The sequence below is a fragment of the Alnus glutinosa genome, chromosome 9 (assembly GCF_958979055.1).
Source record: "Alnus glutinosa chromosome 9, dhAlnGlut1.1, whole genome shotgun sequence".
NCBI classification, from domain to species: domain Eukaryota; kingdom Viridiplantae; phylum Streptophyta; class Magnoliopsida; order Fagales; family Betulaceae; genus Alnus; species Alnus glutinosa.
Window position 1 is genome coordinate 27,355,772 of NC_084894.1, and position 14,739 is coordinate 27,370,510.

The following is a 14,739-nucleotide window of genomic DNA, read 5'->3' on the forward strand; positions in this document are numbered from 1 at the left end:
TTGAAATATTAAAGAAAAAGAAGAAGAAGATATTGGAGATGAAAAAGGAGGCAGAAACGGGAGGATTAAGAGGTAAAAAGGCATCAATATATATTTATGTTAAGAGATATAAAGTGGGTTGCTTTCATGACCCATTCTTTCTTCTTTCTTTCTTTTTTTTTGGTCTATTCAATTCAGAAAAAAGGGAAAAGGGAAATCTTTCATGACATATTAATGGAGTCCATTTGGGATTCTCATATGAGACACTTTGTTAGGGGCCATCATCCTCTTCGTTTCAAGAAAAAGGATTTAATATTTGATAGTCTAAATTAAATTTTATAGAGCTAAGGATATATATATTAACATATGATGAATAGTTTACCATGTCGTTTAAAAGTTTTAAATGACGTGACACATGCCCACTATTAAATTATAACAAATTCAAATCTGAATCGTAAAATGGATCATCTTCATTTCACTTATTTTGTTTGAAAGCCCCTTGTTAACGAAAAGTGATGGCTTTAATTAGTTGAAAGGAAAATGCATGGAATACTACTCCTTGCAAACTTAATGCCGAATGTGTTAGTCCACATTTTTTTTAAAATGAACAATGTCGCACATCAACTGTCATGTGACAATCCACATCTTAATAGTTGACATGATAAGTGTTACGTCGATTGACACATCAGTTTATAAACGTGATAAATATCATGTGGACTGTCACGTACGTGATAGTCAACATTTTAGTGTTGATGTAGTAAGTATCACGCAGACTAACACATCAGTTTGTAAACATAATAAATATCATGTAATTTGACACGTAACAATTTACATTTTAGTATTTAACATGAGAATTGGAAAGAAGATGTTACAATTCTCTCTCTTTGTTTGGAATAAATCTCCACTTTTCGTATTAGTCTTTATTTTATTTCCAAGTAAGAGTCATGTTTCCATCAAGTTCTCAATTCATGTTTCCATCAAGTTTCTCATTGCATGTAGTAGTATTTTTCTTATATGAGTTGCCAGCAACATGTGGGAGAAGTTAACTCCTTATAGGAGTTCTTGTAGTGTTATTGTTCCCATATAGTCTTTGTATTTTCCATCCTCCTAGGCTAGTCAGGTTAGGGTTACAATTCCCAACCCTAAACCAAGTCGGTTGTAACCTTTATTTAAGCATAATTTTGCAATAAAGTTTAGAGAGAATTATTTAGTCAATCAACACTTATGTTGTAAGGTTTCAAGGTCCCTCTAAAGGCCTTTACGTTAACCATGCATAGAAGCACATAGGAAAAATCCTGCAAATTTTTCTATCCAAGGTCTAATTACGAGATCCTTCTCAAAGGCTTGTAACAGAAGATATGTTCAAATGCTTCGTATTCGACTATCTACTTTTAAGTATGTCTCCAAGATTCAAATGGAGAGAGAGAGGGGGGGGGCTAAGAATATGTTCATATCATTCACAAACAAAACGGAATTTCAAAGCTCAAGCCCAGAGGGCAAGAATAGACATTGCAGTAGAACCAAGTGTTAAGGCAATGAAAGAAGCCTTCTTCAACCATTGATTGGAGTTCATCATCTTGTTGTGGAAGAAATCAACGGCTATGAGATCCACCAGAGCCATGTATATGAGTATACCTGAAGAGAAGGACCCCAACAAGCCCTCCATGATCAAGGCATTAGGGTTGTTATCATCGTAGCCTGTCACTGAGAACAGTATCATTCCCATCACAATTCCCACTGGCGTTGTTACTGAGAACATAAAGCACATGTACGCCGTCGTTCCGAACCCAAATCCTGCCTGTAATTTTCACCCTTAGCACGTCATAAAATTGATAGATATAATGATGATCAACTCTCAATGAGAACACTATAAAATTACGATTTTCTAAAATATATAAGATCAACTCTCAAAAAAAAAAAAAAAAAAGAGTATTAGCTTGATTTGCATATTTCACCTATAAAGTCTCATTTGTAGTTTTGATACATGGAAATTTCTTGATAAAAAGTTCTTTTTAAGGAGTAAGAGTATTCACATCCAGCTCAACAAATTTTTTCTCAATGTTAATTAAAAAATCACATTTTTTCTATTTTATCTATCTATTTTTTCAAAGCACCTAGATAATTAACACTCTTTATTTTAACTATTCAATTTAAATACTTTTTTCTAGAATTTATTTATTCTTTCTTTATTGAAAGGAGAGAGAATTAATGATAGAATAGTATATATAATATTTGGTGGGCGCGGTGAGCACCGTAAGAATTCATTAGATTTTTTTGTTAGAATAGACATCCAAATGTGGGTGGTTTTTCACCTAAATTTGCATTCAGCTAGCTCAAATAACATTTGGTTAGCCGAATATGAACACTCTAAAAACACTAAAATAAATTTGGGAAAATAACTTGTCACTCGTTATAACCTATGATACTTTTCCACCACATCTCTTCCTAATAAGTTTGGCTATGGATAAATATAGAAGTCAATTCTTAAATCCGGACCAAATTTTTCTTCAAATTGGATTAGAGAAAATTCTTTTAATCTAATCTCTTAAACTGACATATATTCTTAAACTATATTATTCTTACATATATTTTTAATAAAATTAAAAACTCACATATATTTTAGAAGTATACATAAAAATTATGGTCTCTAATAACAAATGTTAATTTAATAGTCTAAAAGGCCATTTCTTAGACGAAACAATAAAAAGTATTATTTTCAAAAAAGTATTTGTCCTCTAACACAAAAGTCCCTACGCCTACTCTTAGGCCAGAGACCTTAATCAAACACGCGTTCACATTTGGCGTGTTCTGTCGATGTTCTAAGACACTTTAATGAAACACGTGTCCCCATTTGGCGTTTGCGTTTTGTTGTATTGACTGTCCGGGAAGTTCTAGCCGTTCGATAACTTGATATTTTGCTTCAAATAAAATGTATCCAATTTTCTTTTTAGAAGAAATCTCTCTGAGTGTAATTTTCCAAGAGTGAAAATACTCTTCTTCTTTTTTTTTTCATTTTACTCTATCATTCTTATATTTTTTTAAAAAAAATCAGTAAGATTTTTATTTTTGAAATGCACAACAATTCTAATTAACTACTTTAAAAAAAAAAAATAAGGATATTAATTTAAGAAAATTATTATTCTTTTTATCTAATCCAAACATATTATTATCCTTTTAAAGATATTCCAAAGTAACTATTTTTTTTTCTTCAAATAGGGTTGAAAGAAATTTCTTTAATTTAATTTATTAAACGGATATATGTCCAAAATAAACATGGTGATTTTCATAAGCATTTTTTCTAGGATTAAAAGAACATGTAATCGCATGCATTTTGGATGAATGTCAATGTAATAACCCTCCAACCCAACCCCCAATTAGGAAGAAAATTGTGTCCATATCCCTTGCAAAAAATCTTAAACCTACAACTGTTTCACAACTCATTGACATGACAATGCTACATAGCACTGCTACGTTAGCCTCTCAAAAAAATTACTAATGTTGACATGGCATTGTCACGTCAGTTCATAAAAAATTTATCTAGCCTCTTTATCCTGGTGGTCGACCGCTCCAACCAAACCTAAACTACCCATAACCAAAACTTATTGCAATTCAAGACCCCCATTGAGTTCAGCCACACAATCTAGAGTCACAAATGAATCACACCCATCAAGACTCCTCCTTTAGATGTACCATACCAATATCATAACATTATCACGTGACTAGTAATTAAGAATCACAACAGCTGTCTCTTTGACCTACCTTTCAACTACACGCTGTGATAAACTACCTGCATCGTAAAGGGTTCAAAAGAAAACTATATATTGATTAAGTCATTTAATATCAAACATCCTCTTTGGATTTTCTCCCAAACTCCACAACCCAGTTTGAATAAAGTTCTCGAGAGTTGGAAGAAATTCTTTCATCTCCCGTCTGTTAAACTGAATGAGATGCATTTTACACATATGTTAATTAAGAACAGAATAATGCCATATTTTATATTTATTTATTTTGACATTTATTTTATAACTATAATATAATAAAAAAATTACTTAAAACAAGTCACAGCCACGTCAAGTCATATGATAAATAGTGTAAAGAGGCAGGAAAATTCTTCGGAAGAAAATTGTCCCCACAATTTTGACAAAATTATAAATTATTGTTGATCGAAAAGTCTAATGGATAAAGTTACCTGAGCAATGCAGCCTCCGAGCCCCATGCCTTCAAAGATCTGGTGGAACGCCAGCGCAGCCACCAGCGGCCTAATGGTGCACTGGTTCTGAGACATCCCCATCGTCACTCCGATTATCACCGAGTGGAATATTATGCCTATCTCCAACACCTGCATGAAAAAAATTATAGACATATTATATTTTTTTTAATAGATTTCCTCAAGTTTATGAACAATTTATATGGTAAGTTTGTATAACAAAATTTCAAAAAATAAATTAAAATTCGTTTCTCAACAACCTGCGACACCAGCCTCTGCTTCAGTCTCACCAACTCGTCAACACGCTGGTCATGACTCGGTCCCAACTCGCCTGTTTCACATCTCGACTCGGCCGGTTTCTTGGTCTCCATCAGCTCCTCCTGCGTCAGCGCTGGCACGGGGGCGTAGTGATCGCGAGGGCCCTGGCTATGCTCCACGTGTGAGCTGGCGGTGATGTCCACGAGGAGAGCGAGAAGGGCACCCACCATGGTGACCAGGCCGGAGAAGGGGAAGTCCCTCCAGGGGTGGCTGGAGGCCACGCGGCAGTCGGAGAGGGCGTCGAAGGCGTCGGGGAGGACGTGGACCAATGAGGTGGACATGATGACTCCGGCCGCGAAGCACTTTATCACCAGCACCGCCTTGTCGTACAGAGGCTTGCCTTGGAAGTAGCGAGCCAGTAGTACCGGCGAAGATATGCCCACGACGCTGGTGAAGAAGATGACCCAGATGGATATGAGCTTCAGGTGCGTCGCGGCTTGGCCGTCCCGGCACGCCAGGGCTCGAGCCGTGTCGTCTACACACCGAGCCATGGCTTAGCCAATGCAACTCGCACGCAAACACAGCTAGAGAGAGAGAGAGAGAGAGAGAGAGACTGAGTGAGAGAGAGTCTTTGTGGACTTTAATGTTGGGAGAGAAGAGGAATTAAGAGCGATGGGATTGTGTGGTGTGGAGTCCACTATGGTCCTATGGAAACACGGTGTTAAATAGAGTGGGCCTTTCGATGGGGTCCGCTAATAAGTGGCGACAAAAGACACTAGTGTGATGCGTGTATTTTCCAATATTAATCTTTTTTTAGTATGGCAAAAGTAGGTTCATGTAACAAAAAAATTAGTAAATAATTTGGACGTTTGTTTTTCTTTTTCATAGGGACTCTTCACGTTGGATTCGGATAGAATAATTTGTTGTTTGGATGGATAGAAATCATATAGCGTTTATTTGCCCAAATAAGTGGGGGAGTTGCTCAAAATTTGTTCTGATATATGAGTTTTGTATAAAAATTTTCACATTTATTGTTTGAATTGTTAGAGATTTATATTCCTTCGCTTGCGGTAATCTAATAAAGCTTATACATATTTTGAATTGAGGAAATTTCTTCTAATTCGATCTATTAAAATGATGAGTGGTGTTAAAGATGCTTCAACTTTTACTACCAAATTATTTACAAACTATGAAGCAGTTCATAATTAATAAAATAATTAAGTAAAAAACATGGCTTGTCAATTTCTCTTAATTATTTTACAAATCATAGATTTCCTCATTAGTTTGTAAATGAATTTGTAGTAAAAGTTGTAGTAGCTCATGCATTTTCTTAAATTGATATTTGTCCTTAGAATATGCTATTTTCACTTGCATTTTAATAGATAATGACATACTCTAAGAACATGCGTTAATTTAATAGACTGAGAAAAAAAGAGAGAGAGCCCTTCAGTGAGATTTGTGTTTGCCGGAGGAGGGAGGCATCCCTCCCTCCTCCGGCTGTGTCTTTTGTCTTCTTCTCAGCCTTGTGAGCTGTAGAGTTTTTTTTTTCCCCAGTAGATCCGGTGGTGGCTGACCTTCCCCTACCTCTTTTGGGCTATGGTGGTTTGTGTTTTGTTTTGTTGTTTTTTTTTCTTTTGGTTTCTAGCAGGGAGATCCAACTCAAGAAGTCCAGTTTGGGGGGTGGATTTTAAGTGTGTCGTCGACAGTGTGCTTTGGCCGGATTTTAAGTGTTTTTTCCTCGGATTTTAAAGCCAGATCTATGCATATCCGTCGACTTCTGTTTGACACACGCCATCCAGTTGTGTTCCTCGTCGTTTTCCGTCCCTACTGCTGGAGGTATTGGTCGTGTGGATCGCCGAAGCTCGGCGCGTGGTCCTCACGCGCCAGGGATTTTTTGCTCTCTAACTGCGCGTGAAGGCCACACTCCGCTTTTTCAGGCCGTGATTGGCGGCATCTAGGGTCTACGACGTCGAATTTGCTGCTGGGTGCTTCCGGCATCGGCATGTGTAGAAGTTTGCCATTTTCTCCACTGCCGGCGACTTGTATTTGGGTTTTTTTTTTTTTTTTTTTTTTCTGCCTTTGTGTTTGTATATTCCTCTTGTTTCTCCAATATAGTCTGTCTTTGTATTGCTTAAATTTTACTGAAATTTTTGTTGGCTAAATGCTAGATTGGCCATCTTTTAGTTTGAGAGTGTGCGTTAATATAAAGAGAATCTCAAATGTAATTTCTGTAAAGTTTGTGTCTTTGCTTAAGCAGCTGTTTTTTAAGTCAGATCCTTCTGACTTAGAGTTGTAAGGGTCTTGTACCTCCTTCTTATGTAAGCCTTCGGGCCTTTTTAGCAATATATTTGGTAGAACATGCTACTTTGTTAAAAAAAGAAAAAAAAAAAAAAAAACAACTTTGTCCTTTCAATTTTTATATTTCCACACTTTTGTGTTATAATAATTGTTATGTAATGCCTCGGTAATGGAGTGAGATGAAATCAATTTGATGCCTTTCTTTAGTTTATTTAATTTGATATGGTTTTTGTTGTGGGTTATGAAAAAGAGTTGTCTTTTGACTCTTTTTCATGATGGCCAAGGGTCTAAGAGTGAAGTTAATTAATTAGTTAAGACTTAAGATGTCCACAGTGGAGAGATAGATTTTTAAGTTTAAATATTTCAATATAAAGAAAAATAAATAAATAACTCTTTGAAAGGTATCTAACAGTTTCTTAACCAAAATACTCTTCAAAAGATAATTTTTTTATTGGAAAAAATACAATTTAGCCCTCAAATTATCAAAAAAAATTTTATGGCCTCTCAAACTACCAAGATTTGCATTTTGACCTCCAAAACTACCAAAATCTTTGAAAAATGCCAATTTTGACGAAATATCCACATAATACTCCCGCCATGTATCATTTTTCAATTAAAAAAATTTCAAAAATTAAAATTCAAAAAATGACACATGGTAGGGATATTATGGAAATATTTCATCAAAATTGACATTTTTCAAAGGTTTTGGTAATTTGAAGAGCCATAGTGCAAGCTTTAGTAGTTTGTGTCACGCCCCCGTTTTGGGATAAGGGGATACGTGAACTTGAGCTTAGAAAAAGTAAAATCATCAACGAATTTATTTAAATAGGAAATAGACACAAGATATAGATTAATACTTATATTTTCATTTCATATATATATTAATAATATTTTCAGTTAGTACATAATAAGCCAGGGATCACTAAAGAACACTGTTCATATACAAAAAACTCAGTCCGGTCTATGTCCGATTGCTTAGAGGGGGGCTTCTACTATTCTCCAAAGTAATTCGGTCCTGCAATGTCATTAAACTTTGCATAAACAAAAAAAAGAAGATCCCTGACTAAACACTACGATCAATCAAAGCAAACATAGATCCATTGGTCTGCATCAATGGGCCAAAACTACAGGTCGTCATAGGTTGCGACCCCTATAGGTACACCCGTTGAGGACATTGATGTGGAGCGCCATCTGAAAAGAATTATAAGGGTAAGGAGTGGGTTCGACAACCCAATAAATAACACAACAAGGCATAAGATAGTAAAAAAAAATTAGAATTTGGTATTTTAGAATTTACAGTTACAAATTGAGATAATAGAACAAATATGAATTATGTACATGCATTCTTCATTCATAGTGTGTACGTTTTATCTACCACTAGTCCACTTCCGCATCTTTACCATGAGTGGTGCACGTTAGGCTCGTCCAAAAGACTGGTCCCGAAGGACCTATAGGTTCATCATGTCGTCACATCACAGGGGAGAGCTACCGGGTTAGGAAACTCCCTAGGTGAGGATCCCCCGGTCGATAGGCCCACACTTTTGGTGTGGTCGCCCCGCTACCCATCATCATCATAAGATCCAGATCACATCATTATGATGCCGTGGAATTAAACTTTGTGTGATGCACATATAACATATATTAATGTAAAAAGAATCATCATTCATTAATTCCATTCATGTATAACACAGGCATTCTTTGAGAGCTTTAAAGCTTCTCCATTATCACATAGATCCTCAATCATAATTTTGCCATAAGTGAATCATCATAAGTAAATAAAGAAAGGTAATATTAAGGTTTTGGAAAAATATCCTTGACCTTCTTTTTTTAAAAAAAGTTTTTAATAAAATAAGGTCAGGGTTTTTAAAGTTGTGTTCCCTTACCGGTCATTCGAGTTTGGTTTGCTATCTTCTACCTGTTGGGTTGAGATTTCAAAATCGAGCTGAGTATTTTCTGAGGATTGAATTTCTGCTGATGCCTTCAAGCATGGCGAGAAGGGTGTTTAAATAGGGGAAGAAGGGAGCTATCGTGGCTTAAAGGGTAATGCATGAGCTCAACATGTAATTGTTTGGACTAAAATGTGGCGAGAGGGGTCAGATGGTTTTTGCAAAGTATCAATGGTTTTCAGCCATTCTGCAATGCGTAAGCGAAAAGAAAATGCAGTCTATCACAGGGGTAGTGAAAGGTGGAAGGCATGCATGTGGTTAAAAAAAAAACTTCTTTAATAAATCGGCGCCGTCCAAGTGAGCTGTTTTTTTTTTTTTTTTTTAGAGAACCAGGTACAAGCCCCTTCTAGTTTCTTCTAACATTTTTTTTTAAAAAAAAAAAAAATCTATAAAATAAAATTCATACAAGAATTAAAAAAAAAATACCCAATATTAAAAAAAAAATATTAATGATGTTAAAAAAATTCTTTTTTTTTTTTTCTTTTTTTTTTTTTGTGGGATGTCACAGTTTGGAAAGGCTATTCGGAGAAAGGGTGATAGTTTGGAGACTAAATTATATTTTTTCCTTTTATATTTTATATTTTATTTTTTTATCTTAATCTCTTCGTATTTCAATTTATAAACTATATTTATTTGTACAAGTGAAAGTGAAACAATGAAATAAATTATGGTTATATCATATATGGTCAAAACAATTTAGCCTTACAAATTTGGGTAAAACCATGCAATTTACGTATATTCGAAATTAAAACATTTATTTTGTTATTATGTTAAATTATAATTATATACAACATTTAAATAAATAATAATAATAAGTTAAGTAATATTTTAACACCTATTACCATCGAATCAAGTTTGGGCAATTTAACCATATGTGACAGTATGGTATGATTTTGACAACAATGACTTTAAGAAATAGCGGCTTGACAAAATGGGCGTCTCTCGAGGTGGACTTAACTCATATTCATTTTTAAAAAAGCAACGGTAAATACTACGCTTTTATTTTATTGGATTAACGTGACAATGTTCATCGGATGGGAATGTAATATATAATATTATTCTTTTCAAAATTTAAAAAACCCATTTCTCATTTGGATTTCGTTTTCTGAATCTAACTCTTAGATTTTCATGAACTTTTCGAATGAATTCAATCAATAAGTCAAGTTCGGTTGGGTTTTGACCCTGATAAACATGCCCAGTCCAAACGATTTTTACCTACGTGCATTAATACCAATAAATAATTGATGCAAAAAATACCTAACTTGCTGGTTTTTATCCAACCAGCAGGACAATGATCATCTCAATTTCATTTGAATAAGGATTTAAAGTTAGTGTATTTAACGGTGTACATGATGCTATATTATTTAAATTTTTAAAAGATGTACCAACATTGATATCATGTACACCGTTAAATATATAAACTTTAAATTCTGATCATGAAATAGATACTATCAATTTAATTTTAAATAGAGAGGATCATATTCCCCCGCCCGCATGGTTTTTACCTACAAATAACAATAAATACCAAATCCTAGCTGTCATTAATTGAAAGGCCATAGAAATTTAGACCTAGTATGGATTAAGTAGGAAAAAAAAAAGAGTCAAATTCTAAGTTTTTTTTCAAGTAACCAAATTTCCACCTTGCATATTCATAATTTCATCCCTTGAAATATAGCTTGGGAAAGATGGAAACATTTAATTGTATGTATGGACCACATCCTTCGGCCCACATTTCTCGACCCAATTACAAATACAAAAGGGCTTTGATTGATTTGTTTGTACGGACTCATCTATATTCCAGAGACGGCGGCCTCCCTATTAATTGAGTCTATAAGGGCAATCTATGAGATGATAAAGAAAAAAGTTTTTTATTTTTAAATTGGATCAAATTTTTTTTTTCTAACCTAATTTGAAAATCTCTCCAATTTATGTGCTATTCAATTATTTTTTTTTTTAAATACAAAATTATTTTTCCCAGAACAATTTTTTTTTTGGGATAATTGCATCGTTAGACCCTGTGCTATGCCATAATTATTTTTCACTCCTTATGGTTTAAAAAGTTTATGAGAGGTCCTTGTAGTTAGTAATAATTACAAATCGATCCCTAGAGTCAAATTTTGTTAAAAATTTTAACAGATTTTGTCAAATGTCACGTCAGCACCACGTGTCGCTAATAAGATAGCGACACGTGTCAATCTTAATAAAAAATATAAATTTATTAATGAATAAATAAATATACTTATTTTTTTAAAAAAAAACAAAAAACAAAAAAGAAAAAAAAGAAAAAAGAAAAAAGGGAAGGCAAGGGGTGGCCCAGCCACCCCCAGCCAATGGGCGTGGCTGCTTGCTACCCCCAGTGGCCAACGGGGGTGGCCGCGGCCTCCCCAGTGGCTGGGGGTGGCTAGGCCACCCCTTGCGTTCTTTTTTCTTTTGTTTTTTTTTTTTTTTTTTTTTTTAAAAAATAAGTATATTTATTTATTTATTAATAAACTTATATTTTTTTATTAGTGGTGCTAACGTAGTATTTGACAAAATTTGTTAAAATTTTTAACAGAATTTGACTTTAGGGATCGATTTGTAATTATTACTAACTACAATGACTTTTCATGAATTTTTTAAACCATAGAGAGGAAAAAATAATTATGGCATACCACAAAGACCAATAGTGTAATTATCCATTTTTTTTTTCTAACCTAATTTGAAAATATCTCCAATTTATGTGCTATTCAATTATTTTTTTTTTCTATTAAATATAAATGTAATTATATCAAAATTATTTTTTCTAGGCCCCTCCCTCCCTCCCTCCCTTTTTTTTTTTTAAAAAAAAAAAATAATAAAATAAAATTTCCTATACGTTTGTCTATTGTACCAAAAAATAAAATAAAAATACTCTTCTTTCAAGAATTTAAGTGAAGAAATTTGAATATATATGATGCACCCATTAAAAAAAAGAAAGAAAGAATTTAATTGGTGAGAGATTATGTACATGAATCAAAGCTGGCAAAATATAATTAGTCTAACAAAAAAAAAAAAAAAAAAGATAAAAAAGGATCAAGCTTGATCAAAATTATAGTAGCATGGAGGGGAGACCAATAAAAAATAAATCAAATTTTTTAATATTATATTAATATATTGAACAAAATTTTAAATTATCTAATTGATAAACCTAAAAGTGGTGATGGGCCTTGACAGATATCCAGGCCCAGCTCCAGTACTAATTTGATCTCCTGCAGCGTTCTACATTGATGGGTCAGGCCCAGTACATTTCTCGAAACACAATCGAAGAAAAACTTTATTTTTTTGGATCATCCAACATTCCAACTGAATAGTCTGATAATTACGAGCAGTGCTCCGGAGAATCCGGAAATTTTGCTTCTCCATGGCATACTTGTAATTATTATAATTACAAGTATGCCATTGTAAAGGAAAATTTCCGGATGACCCATGCATTACCCGATAATTACGGGACTTTCCTTAAAAACGACCTCCTAGAGGGGGGACTCATGGAAAGTGGAAACCACGTTGTTGGTCAAGGAAAGATACATATGAAGCTGCAAAGCTACCCATTTCAGTTGACTTCTCTTCCTCTCGGATTCTCATTTCCATGGAGGGATTGAGAAGATTGGCAGCATGCATGCATTGGAAACTCGAACCTTGTACAAAGTCACAAGTGGTCCATTACCGGCCTTGTTACGCTCAAATGCCTCAATCGCGTGCAGAAAATTCAACCCTAGCTCGAACTTTTTGTAAAGTTTTTAGAACAATTAATAATTTAACATTGTATCAGGACATAGTTCGTGAGTTTGAATAATTGAGTTCTAGGGTTTGTCCCTACTTATTTTGAGGACTTTTTTAGAAATTTTATAATTTAACATTGTATCAGGACATAGCTCGTGAGTTTGAATAATTGAGTTCTAGGGTTTGTCCCTACTTATTTTGAGGACTTTTTTAGAAATTTTATTCTCGTTTGAAGGTTCAAGTTCACATTATGATTGAATATTTGAGCTCTAGAGTTTGTCCCTATATATTTTGATGACTTTTTTAGGTATTTTATTCTCGTTTGGAGGTTCAAGTTCATATGATGTTTTTTCATCTAGCTACTAATTTATTCGACACTATAATTTTGTCATGGGATACAAAATACAGCATTACAAATGCATCTTGTTCAGAATTTTGTGAGTATTGTCAAACTAGTTTTAGTTTTGTTTTGTTGGCCGATTCTTCTGCTGAGCAATTAATGAGTTAATTAGGTGATTGTCTAAGGCTAACAATAGAATAAGGCTTCCGAATAGTAGCAATTAATGTTGATAATTTTTTTTTTTTAAAAAAAAAAAAAATTTATGACCGAAATCTTTTTAAGGTAGGGCCACTTCCAAATAGTAGTAATGTTGATAATATTGTTAAAAAAAAATAACAAGTTTGTGGGAAAAGATTAAGGTACCTTCCACAACAAAAAAAAAAAAAAAAAGAAGAAGAAGAAGAAGAAGAAGAAAAAGAAGAAGATTTATGGGGAATACAACCATTTTGAAAAATAAAGTAAAATAAAGAAGCACACACAAAAACATAATTAGGGTGCATTATTTCTCTTGAAAACTAGTCAATGCCCAATAAGCCTCTCTTTTCTCTATGGAGATTTGATTCTTGCACTATACCATCACAACAACCTCTCACATGAGGGTAGGCGCCAGTGTGTGGGACTCACCATCATGTGAGGAGTTGTTGTGCAGTTGTTGTATTAGTGTTGTAAATCTAACATTTTCCTTCTCTATGTGATTGTTGGTTTTGTGTGTGTGTGTGTGAATTCTAGAATCTCCTACACACATATAAACACCAATTTAAAAATCAAAATCTAACAAACACTCCCCTCCACCCTCTATCTCTCTCTATAAAATTACCAAAGTACTCGGTTAAGAATTGAATATAAAGACTTAATTAATAATTTTACATTCCAAAAAATAAGAAAAATGATTTTCATATAAAACAATAAAATAAATGACACATCTGAATCCCACATATTTAATAATAATTTTATAAAAAATCGTAAAAAAAAATAAAAATAACTCCAAAAAACATTTATTTGATAATTAAATTGGTCATTCATTGAAAAGAACAATAATAGGAGGCAACAATTATTTGAGCCTCTCTTATTTGTTAATTGTGCATGCACAAGCCATAAGCAAACAAAGAATTTTACGGCACCAACCTCTTTGGTCGTCCTGTACTACGTTAGTGCCGTTTGTACATGTGCGATGTACTATAATAGTGTGGTCGCGATACCTGCCCTCTTCTCGACCATAAATTCAACAAACATACAATCTATCAAACAGTGCGCTACTTTGGCTCTGTTTGTTAATAATCTTTTTCTTTTTATTTTTATTTTTAAAATATATTCTGATCTTATATAAAAATGAAAGTAATTGTAATTATTTTAACTGTAAATATGTAAATATTTTAAATATAATATAGGATTAATAAATATATTTTGGCCTCTTCAATTAACTGCCATTTTTTATTTATTTTTATGAATGGACATGCGTGACACTTAAGTCCATCTAACTAAGTCCCTCCGTTGTTAGGTTTGACCGTTAGAATGAATGAAAAAACCATGTTTGACTAAATTTTTCTAAAACTATCATCGTTTTGACGCTTGATAAATCAAATTTATTCATTATATTTATTAATTAATAAAAAAGCCTTTTTTTTAGCTTTTTTCAAAAAAAAAAAAGAAATTGGGAAACGTGGGTTGCTCGCGAGCCTCCCCCACCTTGATTTTGGGTGGCCGAACATGGGGCGGTTCGGCCACCCAAAATCTCAAGATCCGTTGTTTTATTATTATTATTTTTTAAAATATTATTTTTGTTTTAATTTGTTTTTATTATCTTATTATTTTGGTTGTCAAGAAATGAATGGTACTATTGAAAGAATGAAAGAAAGGTAGTCACGTGGCACGTAACTACTTTTCCATTCAAACAAACAGCAACCTCAAATGAAGTGGCTTAAATGCAACAAATTAATAGTTATATACATTCAAAACCGAGGGAGGGGAAAGGC

At 33.6% G+C, this 14,739-nt stretch overlaps 1 protein-coding gene and 1 long non-coding RNA gene across 2 annotated transcripts; both read right to left on the bottom strand.

The window, feature by feature from the left end:
• Positions 1-1,338: 1,338 nt before the first annotated feature.
• On the bottom strand, positions 1,339-5,131 carry LOC133878086 (zinc transporter 6, chloroplastic). The gene is made up of 3 exons (XM_062316579.1): positions 4,447-5,131; positions 4,169-4,318; positions 1,339-1,777 (listed from the first exon to the last, which is right to left on the bottom strand). Exons 1-3 carry the CDS (start codon positions 4,993-4,995, stop codon positions 1,463-1,465), a joined length of 1,014 nt encoding a protein of 337 aa, XP_062172563.1. The 5' UTR covers positions 4,996-5,131; the 3' UTR covers positions 1,339-1,462.
• A 2,457-nt stretch (positions 5,132-7,588) lies between these two features.
• LOC133877163 (uncharacterized) lies at positions 7,589-8,807 on the bottom strand. The gene is made up of 2 exons (XR_009901670.1): positions 8,626-8,807; positions 7,589-7,933 (listed from the first exon to the last, which is right to left on the bottom strand). It is a non-coding gene; the product is annotated as an uncharacterized LOC133877163 (long non-coding RNA).
• Positions 8,808-14,739: the final 5,932 nt, after the last annotated feature.